General features: G+C 40.0%; 1 protein-coding gene across 1 annotated transcript; it reads left to right on the forward strand.

Moving 5' to 3' along the window:
- Positions 1-7,587: 7,587 nt before the first annotated feature.
- HRG (histidine rich glycoprotein) lies at positions 7,588-18,191 on the forward strand. The gene is made up of 7 exons (XM_059855693.1): positions 7,588-7,845; positions 10,785-10,892; positions 11,848-11,935; positions 12,444-12,610; positions 14,262-14,378; positions 15,897-15,983; positions 16,587-18,191. The coding sequence occupies exons 1-7, from the start codon at positions 7,648-7,650 to the stop codon at positions 17,763-17,765; spliced, it is 1,944 nt and encodes a 647-aa protein (XP_059711676.1). The 5' UTR covers positions 7,588-7,647; the 3' UTR covers positions 17,766-18,191.
- Positions 18,192-19,578: the final 1,387 nt, after the last annotated feature.

The following is a 19,578-nucleotide window of genomic DNA, read 5'->3' on the forward strand; positions in this document are numbered from 1 at the left end:
TCTCTGGCATCCTCAGTTTTATGAAAGCACAAGAACAGATTGGGAAGTTTAACAGAGGCATTTTCCAACAACAGTATTTGGCTTTCAATTCTCAAATTCCCCCCATCAAACAGAGCATGAAGGAAAGGTAACTGTGGAGGATAAAAGAACTTGCAGGGCTGGGACAGCCCAAAGACATCAGAAAAAAAATATCCTTGGTAGCAAAATCTGTCAGGGCCCAGAGGGGGATGGCTGCTCCCCAAGGGATGGGGAGATGAGTGAGTGCGACAACCAGGCTGGCCAGGCAGGGACCCGTCCTGTGGTGCCTGAGGGAGGCGAGCAGGACACACCCAGGCGTGGAAAGCAGGTTATTGAAGGAGCCAGGTCACCGTGTCAGTCCAGGAACAGGAGGCAGGCCTGAGGGCAAGCCCTGAACGCGAGTTAACAAGGCATGGTCAGAGGCTGGAGTGGTCATGGCAGCGAGTCAGGCACAGCCCAGCAGTGGCCCAGCAAGTCCGCAGTGCCCAGACAGCGTGAAGGACACAAGGCCACGGGTCAGGACCTGCCCTGCATCTGGGGCCAGGCACGGGCAGGGCTGCGATGCAGCAGGAGCTGCAGCTCGGGCAGGGCACAAACACTGCAGCCTCGGCCTAAAGCAGCTCCTGAGGGAAGCAGGGCCGTGGCCTCCCCAGCACTGCCCAGGAGCCTGTCCCCAAAGCCACCAAGGAACCGGAGTGCTGAGCCTGGCACTCTGCATCAAACCCCGCTGAAGCAGCGACACTCTGTGAGGGTCACAGCGTGGGACAGGGCATGAACAGGGAATGGCACTGCAGCACTGGGTAGCATTAACAGCTAGTGAGGTTTTGCTATTTTGTGGGTAAACTTAATTATAATGTGAAGAGCTTAGCCTATTTTAGTATTTCCTGAAGAAAATCTCAAGAAAGATTATTTTTTTCTTAGTGCTTCATACCTCACTTAAAGCAGGTGGAAGAGCCTACACACGTGTGAAGCCTCTGCACATAATTCTGGCTGGTGAAGAATCAAATCCAGGCTGTTGGGATTGTTATGCTCTAGTGATGCTGCTGTGCAGGAAAAACAATGATTTAAAAATCAGGCTAATTCTTTCTTGAGATAGGTCATATTAAGTGCTTTATAATAAAAGCCACAGGGACACTCGACAGCCTGCAGCCAAGAAAAATCGATTTCACTAAAGTCAGACATGGTAATTGTACTGACAAAAACAAACATAAATAAATGAGAAGACAAGAAGAAAAAGAATGAACATAGGAAACAAATGTCATCTATGGCCAGGAGTACACGGATATTTGCAATAATTAAGGGGTTTGTATGAGACCATAAAGCCTTTTTCCAGTTGCCACCAGATCTGTAAAACCATTTCTTCAAAACAAAATCAATAAAATATTGTTTCAAGCTTTTATGAGCTGTATCATCCCTAGAGATCCTGGATAATTTCTGCATTTAAAGAGCCTTCCAACAAAAAACTATGGTTTTGTCCATGTATCCTGGCATTATGCAAATTGATTAAAATGTATTATTTTATTATTATAAATAAAATATAAAGTATTATTTTATTTTGAGTGAGACCAAAATAATATTGAAATGTGTGGAATTATATTCACAGAAACTATGTTTGCATTTTCAGTCTGCAAAACTCTTACAAACATAAATTTGATATAAAGAAGTAATTTAATTGCTTCAAAGATTAAAATAAGCTAAAAACTGATGTGTGAAACATATCAACTGAGCCAAAAATAATTCCATTTTAATTCCACATTATGAGAAATTTCAATATATTATGGTTTCATTCATTTCAGAGTAGAAAAACTTTCAAAATCAGATAGTTCTTGAAAAATCCTAAAATTCAAATTCTAATTAATTCTTATTGCAGTAGGAGCTATAGGCTGTGTCAGCATTCCCTTTTTTATCAAGTCATCGAATTACTGCATCTCCAGTGTTTTTCCCTCAGGAAGGTTCACCTTTGCCAGCTCAGGTTTCTCTAACACAACCACTGTGTTCTCCTTCCCTGGACAGAAACTGCTGATCTGCCGTATGCCAAAATCTGGGATCCCAGGTACTGCTCCATGCCCTCACACAGAACACCCATGGCTGCCTTTAGTGAGTCAGGGAACAGAGCGCTGGGGCAACAGCCCGTCACAATTCAGGGATTTTCAAAACACTGGGTCTGCTCCTCTTTTCAGTTAATCACCACACTTCTCACTTCTGCTGCACAGTCCTTTTTATTAACTGTTTGCATGTTGATTCTATTCTCACTGTGGCTCCATCAGTTTAATGACATTACTGAGACTTTTATCAACATAACCAGATTCTTCCCCTAAAGGAGCACTGGGGAAGAAATCAGCTTCATTAACTGCTAGTCACAGCCACAAATACCCCATTTCACTCAGTTCTTTTCCTTGACTATGGCTCCTTACAACAGTAAATTGAACAGCCACAGTGAATGGAGATAAATGGAGTGGAGTTGGTGTGAACATAAGCAAGGGAAACTGGAAAGTCTGGATGCCCAGTTTTGAGCATTCAATTTGAACACTGTGTAGCCTGCTCTGCAGATGAGGCTCAGAAATGGTATTTGAATCAATAATTTCCCTAAACTGGATTTGGGATTTGGGTTCAAAGACTTCTCTGATTTAAAAATAAACAGAAGAAGGGGTTTTTATTTGTTTATTAACTGTACCTCCAACACAGATCAGCAAAGCACCAGTGGTCATTGCAGAGTCATGAGCCTTTCCTTTATTTGCTGTGGCCACTCTAGCACAGAGTCCATCCCCAGTTTCAGTGTCACCTGGGCCACCACCAGTGTTACCACAATAGAGTCCTGCTACTGATGTCCAAGATTAAATTCTTGAACTACAAGAAGGAGTCTGAGGCTTTATAGTTTCTGTGTTTCCTTTGTCCTCAGGACATACCTGGATACTGCAGCACTCCATATGGCATTGATATTATTAACAGCTGGTAGCATTTAGTCATCAGGATTTCAAATCCTGCTGCTGATTCAGCACCTTTATGCCAATCTGTGAGTAGGCCAGCACTGCAGCATCCTCCCTCCAGCACACCCACATGGGCAGCTTGTCTCCACACAGTGACTCTCTGACTCAGGACTGCAGGAAATCCTCTTAAAAACCTGCCCAGGTTGTGCTGAACCTCTCCATCTTCTGGCCTGGCCTCAGCTTCCAGCCAGTGTGAGCAAAGCAGCTGGGCAGTAACACACCCTGTGTCCCTCCAGCCACACCCCAAGTGCTCCTCACTTCCTCCCTGGACTCTGATCTGTTACATGCTGCTTGTCCTTGTTCTGCAGAAAACAGGCCAGTGACACAAAGAAGCCCTTCATCCAGTACTGGAGATGGAAGCAGATGGATTTGGGCAGACAATTCCCAATTCACTTCTCAATTTTGTTTTACGGTTTTTCAACACTTATTGATCTTATGATGTAATATCATCCATTAATAACTTATCTGTGCAATAAGTGGTCTAAAATGTGATCAAATGTTTGTTTGAGCAAACATTCCAATTTCACATAAGCAACATTTTTTATTCAGGTGCAAATAAATGATGGTCAATAACCTCCAGGACTGTTGACATTTTTATCTGATACTTTCGAGCCTTTATCTCAGAATGTAGTGAGGCACCATGAACGCAAAAACAGGAACAGTAATATTCAAAGGAAACTGAAGATTTTAAAAAGCAAGACCCAGACATCAAAGTTCTTATGACGAGTTTTAAAAACAAGGTTTTTATAAAATAAACTAAGTATAAATTTTATTTGTGTGACTTCAGAACCTACCTATTGCACACACTTCATAATTAAGCATTTTCTTCTGCATCTGAGATGTAGAACTCCCTCTGACTCCATTCTTAACATCAAATTCTTAACCTCACCTTTTCCCCCAGCCTCTCAAGCCCCTCTGCAAAAAGGTCAGTCTATCAACATATCCTTACAGTCATCAATTTACAATTAGACTGCTTTTTCTGAAAAGCAATTTACAGCCAAAGACACTGAGGACAAGACAAGGAATACTGACACCCTTTTTATTCCCTGTATTAGTCCTTGAGGCCTCGTAGTCAACAAGACTTCTGTATCTACATTGCCAACCTCCTCACTTGACAGGTTGTCTCCTCCAAATAGCTTTTGAACTTAAGGTCTCTTTGAATGAAATTTGATAGACAAGGTGATGAAACTTCTACGAGTTTGATAAAAAAACTGGTGATTGGTAAAGAAAAATAAGCTGCAGACAGAGAGGGGAAGCTGGAGCTGGAGCTGCTGCTCTGAAAACCATAACCAAAGCAAATTTGTCTAACATTGCATTTGCATTGGGGACATCCTTTTTACACCCAGCAGATAAAAATAAGACACGTCACATTTACATATTTTTCTGTCCTACTTGGGGGAATTCCTGTTAAGTGCAGAGCCACCCCAAGAACTGCAAATCTTTTTTGGTTTTTGCATCAAGACCAATAAGGCCTGAAGCTCTGGGGAATTTCAGACTGAAAAAAAAGAGAAGCCAGCCCAGAATTCACCTCTAAGCAGCTAGAGCCACACATGTCTGTGTTAGCTGGGCTCTGGCTTGGGAGCAGGAACAGGAGTGGCTGCAGAGCAGCGCAGTGTGGAATGGGAAAGGCTTTGCTGCCTGCACAGGTGACCGAGCTGTGCCATGTGGTGACACCAGCCTGGGTGTGAAGCACTCCTGCAGAAGGCAGAGAACAGTCTGCTTATAGCAGCTGTGCTCCCAAGAAGCCAGGGATATCTGTAAATAATTACAGCTGTACTTTAGGAAAGGAGGAATTGGTTATTGCATATCATCTCCTTTATGTGTCAGCTCTCTTCTTCCTATCCCTCTAGTTTAAAGTTATATTTATTGCACATTTAATACACTGTTTTTCAAGAGGGGAAGATATGCCTCTTTGATGTGTTCTCCCAGTGCTCTGGAGAGGTTTAGGATGGATGTTTATTACCATATCCTTAAAGTCTGAATGTGGATCACCTCTTACTGTTGCAAGTCAAGCCTTGGTAAAAGTCATAAATGAGGTTTTGATACACTATGCAAGAGAAATTACATGTTTGGATAAATATTTCTATTCCTTCCAGCAATCTATTTACAGAGATGGCTTCATTAAAGCAAAACACAAACCTTAAAGGTAATAAATATAAAACAAAATAAGTTTTTAAAAAGATATCAAACTGAAGGAGGAGTGATAAAAATACATTATTCTGACTTAAGTACAACCAATATTTAATTAACTGCTCTTACTGTGCTTGGAGTTCTTGTCAGTGCTTTAATAAAAGGGTCGAATCTTTCTCTTCCAAAGAAATCAAGGACAAAACTCTCTAGAGTGGAAACAGAATCTTACTTTACTTCTGCAGTCAATTTTGCAGGAATTGCACATTTTCCACTGTTTATTCATACTGTTTCAATTTCATACATAAAATATACATAAGCTATGGTAAAAGAAAAAAAAAAAGTGTCACAATGAACAACCCAGAACAGAAGAGGAAAAAAGGAACAATCTGCAAACAACAGAGAGCTGAGAGAATTATGTTATAAATCACCTAATCCAATGCTCTTCTTCAGTATCACTGCACATTTGAAAAAATTAGCATGTATTGTAATAAATGAATTGGGGTGCAATTTGGAGCATAGCAATAACAGGAACTTTATTTTTAATTGATGTGGTATATTTCAAAAGTCTTTGATTATTTACACAACATTTATTTCACTGCTTTTTTGCCATCTTCTGGAAGAGATTCTGAGTAATTATAGTGAAATATTATAAAACCAAGAGAAAAGAAATGTCCTATTTCATCAGAACAGTTGTACATCCAGCCCAGTATCCATCTCTCCCAGTAGCAAAAGACAATTGTGGTTAGAAGAAGCTTATGACCTGCCCCTCTCTGCAAAGCATTCCCCTTGTACTTTTCCAGCACTCAGAATCATTCTACCAGGGACTTTAAAGGGTTCTCTTCTGCTGAGTCCTTCTGGTATCCAGGTCAGGACCTGCTGCCCATGAAGTTTTCTAAGCAATTTCTGCCCCCAATGACAGTATCTGCATCCAGATCTTTCTGTGGCAACAAGTTCCACAAGTGGGGGGATTATTTTTAACCATTTTAAACTTACTCATGATGGTTTTGGATGCCCCTGGTTCCAATATTGTAAGATGCTCCATTTAGCTTATCTATTACCAGAGAACTGTTAAGTGTGTCCTGAACTAACTATGAATGAAATATACTGCTTCAGCTCAGTTCATTTTAAAACATCATTTCTTTAGACAAAAGACATGCTAAGAGGTGGAATTTTTACAAATAAAAATTAATTAAATGAGGTAATTGTTAAGGATAATTATTCACTGTATTTCTAAAGGTTTCTCAAAAATAAGTAAAAGAACCCCTTCATGGTCAAACATGTAAATCCAAGTCATAGAATCATAGAATGTTTTGAATTGGAAGGGATCTTAAAGATCATCTAGCTTCCAGCCCCCAAGTCAATTATACAGCCAGCACCTTTTCTGTGAGAAGATAATCCAAACTTCACATCAACCTAGATTTGGAAAATTCCTCATCTGAGTCTGACCTTGTCATTTTGGACTCACTTTGCATTTTTGTATTTTCTTATTCAGTGTTTGAATTTTGTATTCCATCTTCAACCACTCCCTGACAAGCAATTACTGCCTTTTAAGAATGTCTTAAACTATTCTGAATAAAAGATTTTGAATACAATGAGAGAACATCTCATTCTTTCTGCTTAGGAGAGGATATTGGCATATCCTTGAAAGGTATAAATCTTACTAGGTACTCCATTATTTTATTAAATACAAAAAGAAAAATTACCAGCAATTCTCTAAAGAAGTCTGTGAAGACTACCACAACCAAAAAGCACACAAAACTGCTCAGGTTGAGAATGCAAAGGCAGCTTTATGTAACTTCTTGCCATACCTAGATTACACAGGTATTAGCCAGTCAGTCCCTTTCTGAGTACCAGTCTGAAATTATGTAAAGCTGATAGAAATCAGCACTAAATTTTCTTTAGCTGGAGGAGTAGCAGGTACTCACATAGCAGCTACAGATCACCAGCCTGCAGTGCACCTTGAGCTATATCCCTTTTCCACATATGAGTGAATTCCTTATTTCCCTTTCACTAGTTGCCTGGTGGTTAAGGATCTGTAAAAACAGGGATATGGATATAGCCATAATTTGACCACAAATATTTCAGCATATTTTCAGTTCAACTGTTTTAATAGTAAACAGAAGACCAAGATTGTGTAATACCTGCACACATAAACTGGACCTTCTTACTGCCAGGCTCAGCCTTACACAGTTAGGAGTAAGTTCTTTCCATGATAAAGCACCATTGCACAATGTCTGCCTAAAGAATCATAAACAGGCCCTTTGATGGGTAGTCCAGAGAGTGTTATAAAGCCTACTTTTCTCAAAATCTGATCAATCACTATATAATCATTTACTTGCTGTTTGCAAATGTTAATCCAGGGTCAAGGTAATGGCTGTCTGACATGACACTTAAACTTATATAAAACCATGCCCTTTCAGCATTCATTTATAACTTTGGTGGGCTGCCCTGATTTAAAAGCAGGCTGGCTTTATCAGGGCATGGGCACAAGTGACCGAACACTGAAAACAAAATGCTGCTTCTAGCTTCAGCTTTTTTTCTAACACTACTGCAGTGCTCTAATGCCCAAAATGAAATAAGCATTACACCTGCAGACTGTAACACCATTGAAACAGATGCAGGAGTGGCCCTGGATTTGGTCAACAGACATCGCAGAGATGGTTATGTTTTTGGTTTGTTCCGTGTTGCTGATGCACATGAACTACATTTAGTAAGTATGAACTTAAAGGCTGATTTACACAAGACTGTGATTTTTAAATAATGAGCCAGGTAATTAAGAGCTTATGTTTATTGCTTTCACTAGAACAATGTTGATGTAATCCAATGAATCAGCTGTGATTTACGCCACCTCAGTATTCATTTGTGTACGATTTACTACACGTAAACTTGATTTCAAACAATGCTGAATGGCCTCTCTTCTCTTGGCCAGCAGGATGTTTGCATAAGAGATGTTCTGAATAGCTCTATACAACTCTGGAAATTAATCTGTTCTGTCTGCTGTCTGGTTTCAGATGTTACTGAAACTCAAAATTTATATTCAGAAGGTTTCTTTATTTCATGAGTGTCTAACATTAATTAGAACAATGTATCCTGCAAGACTGGTATTTTGTTATTATCTTAATTTCAGACATAGCTGACAAACTTGTGGAAAGGGAAAAAGGCAGAGGAGTCAAAGGAGTTGCTACTCTGCAAAACAGGGGAGCGACTGGATAGAGAATCCCTATCAGTCATTTTCTATTTCCTTCCTATTTCCCTTTTTTTTTTTTCCTAGAGAAGATACATAAGCCTTTGTCAATGACTGCTGAAATGCCAAAACAAATCAATAGCAGAAAAAGCAATAGAATTAAAATGTCTTTAACTAGTACACAAAAGAGACTAAGGACAGGCAGATTTACTAATCCACCTGGTAGCTTTCAGCTGCTTGATTATGAAACTGGTATCCAGGCAAACATGCACCGTCACAGAAGTCTCAGTGTAGCAACAGAAAAAACAGGCTAGTTTTTGAAGGAGCTGCTTAGTAGTGCCTGTAAGGACAAGTAAAGATTCAGAAAGGGACCCAAAGGCTGGTTGTCACAGGTCTTCAGGTACACCTGCAAAAAAACCTGATGGATTTTTTTGCTTTTCAAAGACAAGAATGCAGCAAATTATACCATCGGGTTGTACATGTTGCCAGGCAGTTAAAGCGCTTCATCTAGGAAGGATCTCTTCTGCATTAAGAGATTTAAACCCTGAAGTCTCCTGTCCAGAAGAATTCTGCTGCCATGCACCTATGTGTGTGCCACCCCTCTGAAGTGGTACTACCAGGCAGTAAGACATGCAAAATGCGTTGGATAAATGATAAAAAGCAAAGTCATGACTAAAAAGAAAAATCTTAGTGTTTCTACATTTTAAGCAAGTATTGACTATATAAAGTATAAACCAACATGGAATATGGACGAGTGCTGAGGATTCACATTTCCAGATGAATGCTATAAACACTACACTACCACATTATGTTTTGCTTTGTACCATTAATAAATTTTGCCATCTTTGCAGTCCAGGGCCACAGCTTCAGCTGTCACACAGTGTCTACAAGAACAGAAAAGACACTTCTATCTATCTGCCTGCTAAAGAATCCTCCCTGTAAGGTCTCTGTACGTTCTCAGACCCAAGTCACTAGATGTGATCTCCAGCACACTAATCATGTACATTATTGTGCAAGATTATTGTGCAAGACCTTTTTTTGGTTCCACTGCCAAGATAACATTAAGAATGTGTATATATTAAAAAAAAAAAAAAGACCAAAACATTATTTTTGTTTCTCCATGCAATAGTGTGCAACAGGTTTATCATATCAGCCCCCTCAGAAACCTAAGCAGAGCAATTCTAGCCAAATCTCTAGTGGGTTTACACAGGAGTTCTAGAGGCATAAGATACTCAGGTATCCAAAAATAGTTTTGGACTTGTGCAGAACTGTAGTGGGCAAAATGCTTTTAAAACAACCAAGAAGATACCACATTTCCCCTGAAGAGCTATTGAGCAGACGAACATAGGAATTTTCTACTGTGTATTTGGATGTAGACACCTAACCCCTATTTTAAAATTATAGACAATGCTAAGATATACAAATATTGCAAAACCAGTGTTTAACATGACATTGGTGGAATCTCACTAGTGAAAATATTACACTAGACTGCAGCCATTCTTCAACAAGGTATCATCTATATAGAAACACTGAAAAAGGAGCCGGAATGGATAGAACTTCATAAAGCCCAAGGACACTTATTCACAGTGAAGGACTTTGCATGTTTTTATCTAAATGACAAAATAAAATACATATGTGTTTATTCTGAATGTCCATACAAGGGCTGAATAAAGTTTAAATAATCCAATCCAAAACAGTTTCTGTGGGCCACAGAAAATTCTTAGCACCACATGCCATTACACTGCCATTCAAATTCAAATTTTAATTCTCCTAATCGTATTTGCTCAGGAGACAGAACATACTAGAATAGTTTCAGAGTTAAGGATTCTGACTGGGATTATTAGAGTTTTGTTGCATCACTCCCTGAACAAACTGAGCAGGAAGCAAAGTTCTGAAAGAGTCTCTGGTCACTAAGGTAATTTGAAATGAATGTAGATACATAATTGTCTGCCAAGACAAATGATGTCCTAATAGAACAGTACATTCTACAGGAAAATCAGAAATAGGGAATAGCAAACTTTTAACACCGGCATTTTCCCTACTTGATGAACGTCATAATAACAACAGACACTTCTCACAGGTTATCAACAAAAGGATAAGAGGCAACAAGTGTAAGTTGCAGGAAGGGAAATTTTGACTACATATAAGGCCAAAAATAATAATGGAGAAAGTTGTGAAGTACTAGAATGGCCCAACTAGAAATGTTGTGGAATGTCTGTCTTGGTGATACACAGAATGCAGTCAAAACTTTGAAGTTTCAGTTTTGCCTTGAGCAAGTGGCTAGGCAAGATGACCTCCAAAGGTCCCTTCCAGCCTGAACCCTTTCTATGCTTGTCAGCTCTGAAAACTTTAATAGAGAACTGGAGAAGCTTCATTAAAGATTAAATATAGTGACTTCAAAAAAAGTTTATTTCAGATAAAGCTTCTTGTCTACAAACACTGCTTTATTTGCACTTCTCTTCCAGGGAAATTCAACGGTCTTCTACTTAACTTTGGATGTGCTGGAAACGGAATGCTCTGTCTTATCCAGAAGACACTGGGAGTCCTGTGAATACAGTGACACCTATCCAATGGCAAGCAATGGCACCTGCACCAACTCATACACCAATAATGCACTAACTTGATCTTCCTCTGAACTGCCCAGAAATTTGTGTCTCAGTGAACACTGGGCTTTAATATGGCTCATTCTAAACCAAAAACTATCTAATTCTAGAATGTTAAACATATGCTAAAGGCTTGGGAAAGGATTGAGTCTTCAAATAAGTATAACTTTATTTAACTTGCTGTCTCAAAGGAACTATACTCCACATTCCACTGCTTGTAGCAGAACTTATGTTTTAAGGGTAATTTGCTGACAACTAAAGGGTACTAGAAATTATTTTTTAAGTATGTTCCTGGTATATGAGCCAGAAATACCAGTGGTATATTTTGTCAGTTTTCTGTCATAACATTTGTGGTATGACAATGGGAAATATTGGTAGTGTCATTACATAAGCGATATACAGTAATACTTGTCCTTTCTTTTGCACTCCAGTGATGAGAACTCCCAGTCCAAAACTTTATTTAAATAGGAGTTGTGATACTTTGACAAAGGACAAAGCAGAAAGGCCAGGAGCAGAGAAGAGAAAGCATTTATTCTTTTTTTTTTTTTAATGGAGAAAAGGAATTGATGAAAAGGTCCATCTACTTTTCACAGATTTGTGTAACCTGGCATTCTAAGTTTCCCTGCCATCTTGTCTTATCCTACTCTAAATAAGTATCAGGATGACTAAGAAAGCTGTTTCAGTTTTCCGTTGTCTACTCAATAATGCAAACTGAGAATTAAAATAAAAGCTCTTGTACAGAGCGATCCCAGTTTATCTGAAGACAAATTTTGAGTGGTACCTGATCAAACATTCCATTAATGACCACATCTGTTATTCTTAGAGGTACTGCACATTAAAAGGAGGTATAATTTCTATGATCGCCTACATCCAATTAAATCCAGGGAAAATAACATCATAATCATGTATTCTTTTTTCCTCTCAGGACTTTGGGCAATGTAAGATTATCACATATACAAACCATCTGCTGAAGAAACCTCAACTATATGGATTTAATTGTACATTAAGTCCAGGTAAAATAACCACTGCTGTAAGCCAATGCATACCTCAAACCAGCCCTCGTACCAAAGTTTATACACTACCAGTGTATGGAAACCACAACAGATCCATTCATCTGCTTGTAATTCATATTTTAGATAATTCAAATGGAATGTTAAGAATGAGTAATAGAATTAAGGTTACCCTATTCCTCTAAACCAGGCTTAATTGATGTCAGCTGATATCACCAATCCAGTCCACTAAAATATGATAATGAACCTCAGAACAAATGTAAGCTTGGGAAGACTGCACATTTGGGGTAGTAAGAATCTAAAGTGATTTATAAGAATACTCATTTTCATGGGTTTGGGGTTTTTTCACATTACAGAGCAAACCCTTATTTGTGGAGCAAGGGACAGGTATTTCACTTCCAAGAAAATGCTGCATTTAAGATTCTCATTATGAGTTCACATTAAAGGCATGGGCACACTCCCAAAAGTATTAATATCCACTGTAATATTAGTAAATTATTTGTTTTAACAGTTCCACCTGACTTAATAGAGTGCAAAGATTGTCCTGTGAAACTTGAAGCCTTAGAAGTCACTGAGCAACATAAAGATATTGCTGCAAAGGCCCTGAGGAAATTCAACAGTGAAAGCAACCATACAAACAACTTTGCTGTGGATAAAGTTGAAAGAGTTTTAAAGATGGTAAGTGGCATTTTCTCCTAGAATATCTTAGAAATGACACAATTTTGTGAGCAACTCCAATACCATGGGACCAGAACTCAAACCCTTCAAGGATCAGATCTAAGTTTAAGGTCCTACTTTAGCAGAGACTTGTTATCAACTTTAATTTAGGTGTGTGAAAGCAAAAGGACTTCTCATTTGCTGAAGAACTATAGCAGTATGATGGCATTCAGAATTCAAGGCCGCCTTTGTGTACATATTTTAATTTTGGCATACGTGACATACATGATTACCACTGAGCAGACTTCAAGATGGACAGTCATGTATTACCACAGTCACACTTTTGTCAGTTGCAGACAGAAAATTTTTTACTCTTAAAATATTATACTCTTAAAATATCACATGGGTACAGCAAACAGTGGAACATGATCAGCATCATTTTGACTCTTGCTGCAGAGCAAAGCAGCACTCTGAGGAAAGGAGGTGAATTTGTGCTGTAACTCTTGAAAAACTTCTGGGTCTGGTAAATATCTCCATATCTAAGTGAGGTCAACATGAAGACTTATCCTTTGGGTGATTTGAAGTATATTAATAACAAAATTTCTTGTTGGTAGATACCGAAGACTTTCACTTAAACAGCAAGGGATCATTCTGCCAACACATGTGTCAGCCCAGGACACCTCTGTAATGAGGTCCCAAGGCTCCCACCATAACACATGTTGATCTTGGAAACTGCCTAAATGATAGCACGCCAAAGCCACCTCCCTGCAGCTTTTAATATCACTCAGAAACCTGACAGTGTCCCACACTGGAGCCCTGTGCACATTGTATCCCTGCCATTTAGAAAGGGATTGTTTTCACATTGCCTGGGTTCATGTGCTTCTCCCCAAACATTTTGTTTTCACACTTCACCATTTTCAGCTACAGCAACACTTTACATTGTACCACTGAATTTTAACACTCAGAAACTATGAATTACAATAAAAAACCATACCATAAAGTATGTGCATGCACTTTCAACCAATTTAGTTTAACTAGTGAAACTCGTATGTGCACACATGCTAAGGACACCTTCAATACAGACTTGATATAAAAGTACTGCTATAGTTGGAAATTAAAATGAAACACCTCTTTATGGATTTTAATAGGATCACAAAGGCTTTCTCCCATGTTCATATGGAGTAAGGCCTTCTCCATAACTGATGCCCTTGACAACAGAGAAAGCAACATTCTCACAGTCACTGGCAGAATTTCACCTCAAATTAACATCAGCACTCTAATACTACACACTCCCATCACTGGAAATGGGGGGTTGCCATCCAATAGATCTCTCTCTACTTTCACAGAAGCAGCAGTTCACTTTAGAAAGAAGACTCTAAGGACACTACTTCCTAAAAACACAGGCTGTAAAAGTAACAGATTTTATAACACATGCATACTAAACAAAGATTTAAAGGAAGTGTTCCTGGAAGCTGTAAGTGTGTGAGATATAAATTATCTAACCTGTTTTCCTTGCTGAATATGTGTATGTGCATGAACATTTGAACAGGACAGGCCAGGAAAGCATGAGGTAGATGGGATTTTGACAGTAAGATGATGTATGGTTGCTCTGAAAATTACAAGACTTTAAATACACCTAGTTACCACTTCTTCTTTGACCTCTTGGTTTCAGACTGCCTCCCGTGAAGGTCACATTTTAGGATTCTCTATAAAAGAGACCAACTGTTCAAAATCTATGCAGGAAACAGATCAGGCACTGGAATGTGATTTTCTGCATGATTGGCACGCTGTAAGTAAAGTCTTAGAACAAGAACTGATATAAAGGGTGGTACCGGGAAGATTCTACCAATATATATTCAAGTGTTTATTATAAGCATGAACCCAAACTCAAAACTAAAAATCCAGCATGTCCAAGCCCAGATCCTAATTTTACAGCTGCTCCATTATCTTTTATAAGGAAACAGTCTGAACCCTCAAATCTTAATGTGACTGGAATCTGTCATGTTAGAGGCCTAGGGTTTTTCAGGTTATATCTGGCTTTTGCATTCAAATTGAGGCCAATCCCTAGCAAATCATTCATGCTATGTCCATAAAAACTTTTACATCAATATGAGTCATAGATCCTGAAAAAAATATATGTCTTATGTAATTCCAGTGAGCTCAGGATCAATTTTTTCTCCGCTGCAGAAAAATGGAGAGTGGAATAATTCAAGCTCATCTGCAGAAAACTACCAAAGTATTTTCTTCACCCCATTTTTCCATTACAATTATTGTCTACACCAAAGAAACAGCTAGGCAAGATCTCATAATTTCAGAATAAATTATTCCCCAGAAACTAAATTGAAATAATGAAATAAAACATGGAAAAAATAAAATGTGTAAAACTATTGTTTATATGGTTTACATCCATTTTGGTTTGATGGGTTGCATCCATCACCTTCTCTCATTATTTATACTCCAGAAGACTGGAAAAGATTGTAAATTAACTGGTAAAGGAGACACAAATTCACTAGAACAAAGCACAAGGCAGATGACAACAGAGGGTCTGAATTCTGTTCTCAGTGCTGCCATCACTGCTGTTTGTGTGTAAAATGCCATTATGATTTGTAGTCACTGAGCACAATGGGCTGCTAATGGCCCAAAGTACACCCAGTACAGAGAGCATACACAGAACCCATCACCTGAGCTCTGTGCTCTTTCACATGAGCAATTCCACACACAACAACTGGACAGTTGGAGAAAGTCATAGCAAACAGGATTGCTAAGGGAAGTAATATAAAAAAATTACAACAAATTGCTTTTCAAAAAATGAATGGAAGAAAGCTCTGCTTGAGCTTTATCTGAAGCAGCATAGCTACACAGTACCAGGTTTTGAGAGCTTTGAGCAGAATTATAGGATAGTCCAGTCTGAACAGATGTTTGACAAGCAAAGACAGGAAAAAAAAAAAAGGGAAGAAAAATCAGGCACCCAGGAGTACTCATTCTGGAGGCATTAGTGGTTGGCCAATTTCTTAGACATCAAAAGGGAAGTGAGATGCAGAGTAGTAGCCCCCTAGGTGCACATGGTGAAGTGCATCTAGAGCACATCACAGTCAAAATCCCTCAAAACCAGCACTTATTTTAATCATTATTAATCACTAGCAAGCATTGGTTGGAAGGCTTGGGATCTGGCGAAGTTATGTGAAGATACTTAGGTGTCAAAGGAATAGCCTAACTTGTAAAATGTTGAACATCCAGTAGTTTGTATTAATTCCATCACAAGGACCCAGATGTGCATTGTGGGCTTTTTTCCTTGTCTTTTGCCTAGCATACTGGATTCTGCAAGGCAAGAATTATCAGTGATGGAGATGAAGCTGATGGAACAGATATAGGCTGTGAAATCTACCATCCCTGGGTATGTACTCAGTTATGGACACATCTCTGGCTGTATCCTCATGCAGGTTGCAGCAACCTTACTTAGTCCAGACTGGCAGGTGATTGTAACATTTATGCAAATTTTCTATTGCCTGGGTGTGATGCAGCATGTCAGGACAGACTGACCTGCAAGTCCTAGGTCAGTCAAAGGATGAATCAGAATTGAGCTGTCTTCTCTCAGTTTAATCACTTGACTAAGTATCAGTGAGTAGAGATTGGCAAAAAAGTCAAAGGAATTTTAGAAAGCAAGGGGAGGGGAGATAATCTTTATCCTATCTGGTATTCCAGTTTATATCACAACAGCTACTCCAGTGAGGATTTGCTTTGTTTTGATCTATCACAAATACTTCTCAGATGGTTATATAATTTCAACATGGTGTAGTGTTTCCAGTAGATTTTCAGTAACTTGGCATTTTATTAGCTATTCCCTCTACTCCATCCCAAAAAAACCCCATATTTTTCCTTAAAGATCATCAGAGCTACGAATGCAAACCTGCTAACTCCCACCTCTCTCTTTCTCATCAATTTCTTCTCCCCTATTAACACCTGATTAATACTTCTTCCCTGGTGTTTTTATAAACAGCACCATGGCTGTGGGCGAAGAGGGAAACATTCAGCCCAGGGACATCCACACAGACATCCCTACTGTCATCATCATTTTGGTCACAGACATCGCCATAAGCATCACCACAGACATGAATGCCCCCCATCTTCTCAGTCCAGACCTGAAGACCCTGAGCATAACCCCACATCCAGCAAGGAAGATCAAGACAGCAACAAAGGACATTTTTCTCCCCCTCCTCCTCATGATGAACCAGATCATGACCATCCTACTCCACCTCCTCATGGACCAGATCATGACCATCCTCCTCACCACCATCGACCACCCTGTCCCCCTCCTCATGGACCAGACCATGACCATCCTCCTCACCACCATGGACCACCCTGTCCCCCTCCTCATGGACCAGACCATGACCATCCTCCTCACCACCATGGACCACCCTGTCCCCCTCCTCATGGACCAGATCACGACCATCCTCCTCACCACCATGGACCACCCTGTCCCCCTCCTCATGGACCAGACCATGACCATCCTCCTCACCACCATGGACCACCCTGTCCCCCTCCTCATGGACCAGACCATGACCATCCTCCTCGCCACCATGGACCACCCTGTCCCCCTCCTCACGGACCAGACCATGATCATCCTCCTCACCACCATGGACCACCCTGTCCCCCTCCTCATGGACCAGGTCACCACCACCCTCCTCACCACCATGGACCACCCTGTCCCCCTCCTCATGGACCAGGTCACCACCACCCTCCTCACCACCATGGACCACCCTGTCCCCCTCCTCATGGACCAGGTCACCACCACCCTCCTCACCACCATGGACCACCCTGTCCCCCTCCTCCAGGACACCCTCCTCATCACTGCCATCACTATTACAGACATCACCACAACAAGACAAGCATATCAGGAAAGTATTTTCCATGCCATGTAATGGGAACTGTCTATCGCATCCCAGTTCTAAATCAGCAGGATTCTCTCACACCTCCCACTGCAAACTTTCCTGAACTATCCCAATGCAATCTTCACTTTTCCAGCACTGGCTCAAAACTAAAGGAGATGGCAGAACTTCCAGGCTTTCCAGATCACCCTATACAATCAAAATCATGCCCCGGAAAACCCAAACTTGACCTTCCAAAAATTTTGCCCTTATTTCCTCATAGCTTTGTAACAGAAAATTCTCCTATATGACCTCAGAGAAAGATGTTCCTGACTCAATAATTTCAGGGGCAACCACAGTCCTACAGTAAATTAAAACAACAGATGGAGAAGTGGGAAAAGCATGCTGTTTCTAGAAAGGAGAGTCACTGAAAATATTCATTAAGTATTTCAACCTGCATCTCCATCATGGTTACCTCTAGCTCCACTGCAACTGAAAGGCTCAAAATTCTGAGTCCTTCAGATAAGGTGAATGGGTAAAAATCTCCTCAGAAAGCAATGTTCCTTCAGCTCTAACAAAAAGGAAAATTCTCTAATAGTGCAAATTACCATCTATAATCTTTGTTTTTTCATCATTCATAATTATAATGTACTTCTCCAATGAATCTGACCTAGAGGAAATTCGACTGCTTTCCATAAAAAAGTAATCCATTACACTACATTCATGCTTTATACAGATTTATAGAAAATAAAAATGCAAGCATTTTTTTTTGACACAGTTGCCTGGTTTGGTTTTTTTTTGCTACACATAATTAGCTATTAGATATTGAACTAGAAATTATATTAAACTATGAAGCTATTTAGGTATTAAACATCCACAAAGCAAACTCTAGCATAAATTGACTAATGGTGTTTGGGTTAGCACTGTTATCTAGAAGGGGTCTGAGAACAGTTAATGACTTGCTGTCTCACTGCAGGGTGGCCTGCACAGGTGCTTCCATTGCTACAGCTGCTGGTGGTGATACACAGAAATATTGCAGTCAAGGACAGCCCTTCTCAAATAGTTCATAATTGCTCTCAGGGGAAGAGAAAAGCAGATGCATGTAATAACTCTTTCATGTAAATGTTTTCTTTATTGCTGAACCTTTCTCACTGGAAACTGAGTTGGGAGGAGCAGGAAGAAAGAATAGTGGTGCCTCTTTATATTCCAACCCCCATCAAGGTCAAGGACCTGTCCGGGGACCAGCAAGCTGGTTCAGAACAGCCATGTCATCAGCAAGAACATGGGATAAATCTCAAAAAAGTTAGTAATTTGATCATCTAAATAGCTTTTTAATGGCATAAAGTGAAATGCAGTGCAAAGGCCACTGAAGAAAAAGAAACAAAATGAAGACCCATTGTGGCTGAGTGAAGATTGACTAATTTTTAAAAGTCTGTTATCACATATGAACAAACTTATTTCTGGTTTAGTTTATCCACAGTCTCTAAAGTGCATTTTCTTTAATCAAAACTTGTAGCAAGTGTGGTGAGTTTGTCCTGGCTGGGTGCCAGGCACCCACTAAAGCTGCTGTGTCACTGCCCTCCTCAGCCAGACAAGGGAGAGAAAATATAACAGAAAGCTCATGGGTCAAGGCTAAGGATAGAGGGATCACTCACCAAATATCATCACAGGCAAAACTGACTGGACTTGGGGAAATTGGCTTATTACTAATCAAACCAAAGTAAGAGAATGAGAAATTAAGTAAAATCTTTAAAACACCTTCTTCCCAGGCTTAAATTTACTTCTGATTTTCTCTACCTTATCCCTCAGCTGGGGCAGGGGAGATGGGAATGGGAGTTGCAGTCAGCTCATCAAATGTTGCTTCTATCCCTCCTTTTTCCTCAGGATAAGGACTCTACACTCTTCCCTTGTTCCCATCAGGGATCCCTCCCACTGGAGGCAGTCCTTCACGAACTGCTCCAGTGTAGGTCCTTTCCATGACGTGCAGTCCTTTAGGAACAAACTGCTCCAGCACTGGGGCCCTCACAAGTCCTGCCAGCAAACCTGCTCCAGCCCAGGCTTCCATGGGGTCATAGTCTCCACTGGGCATCCACCTGCTCTGGTGTGGGGTCCTCCCTGAGCTGC

The sequence above is a fragment of the Haemorhous mexicanus genome, chromosome 10, assembly GCF_027477595.1.
Source record: "Haemorhous mexicanus isolate bHaeMex1 chromosome 10, bHaeMex1.pri, whole genome shotgun sequence".
NCBI classification, from domain to species: Eukaryota; Metazoa; Chordata; class Aves; order Passeriformes; family Fringillidae; genus Haemorhous; species Haemorhous mexicanus.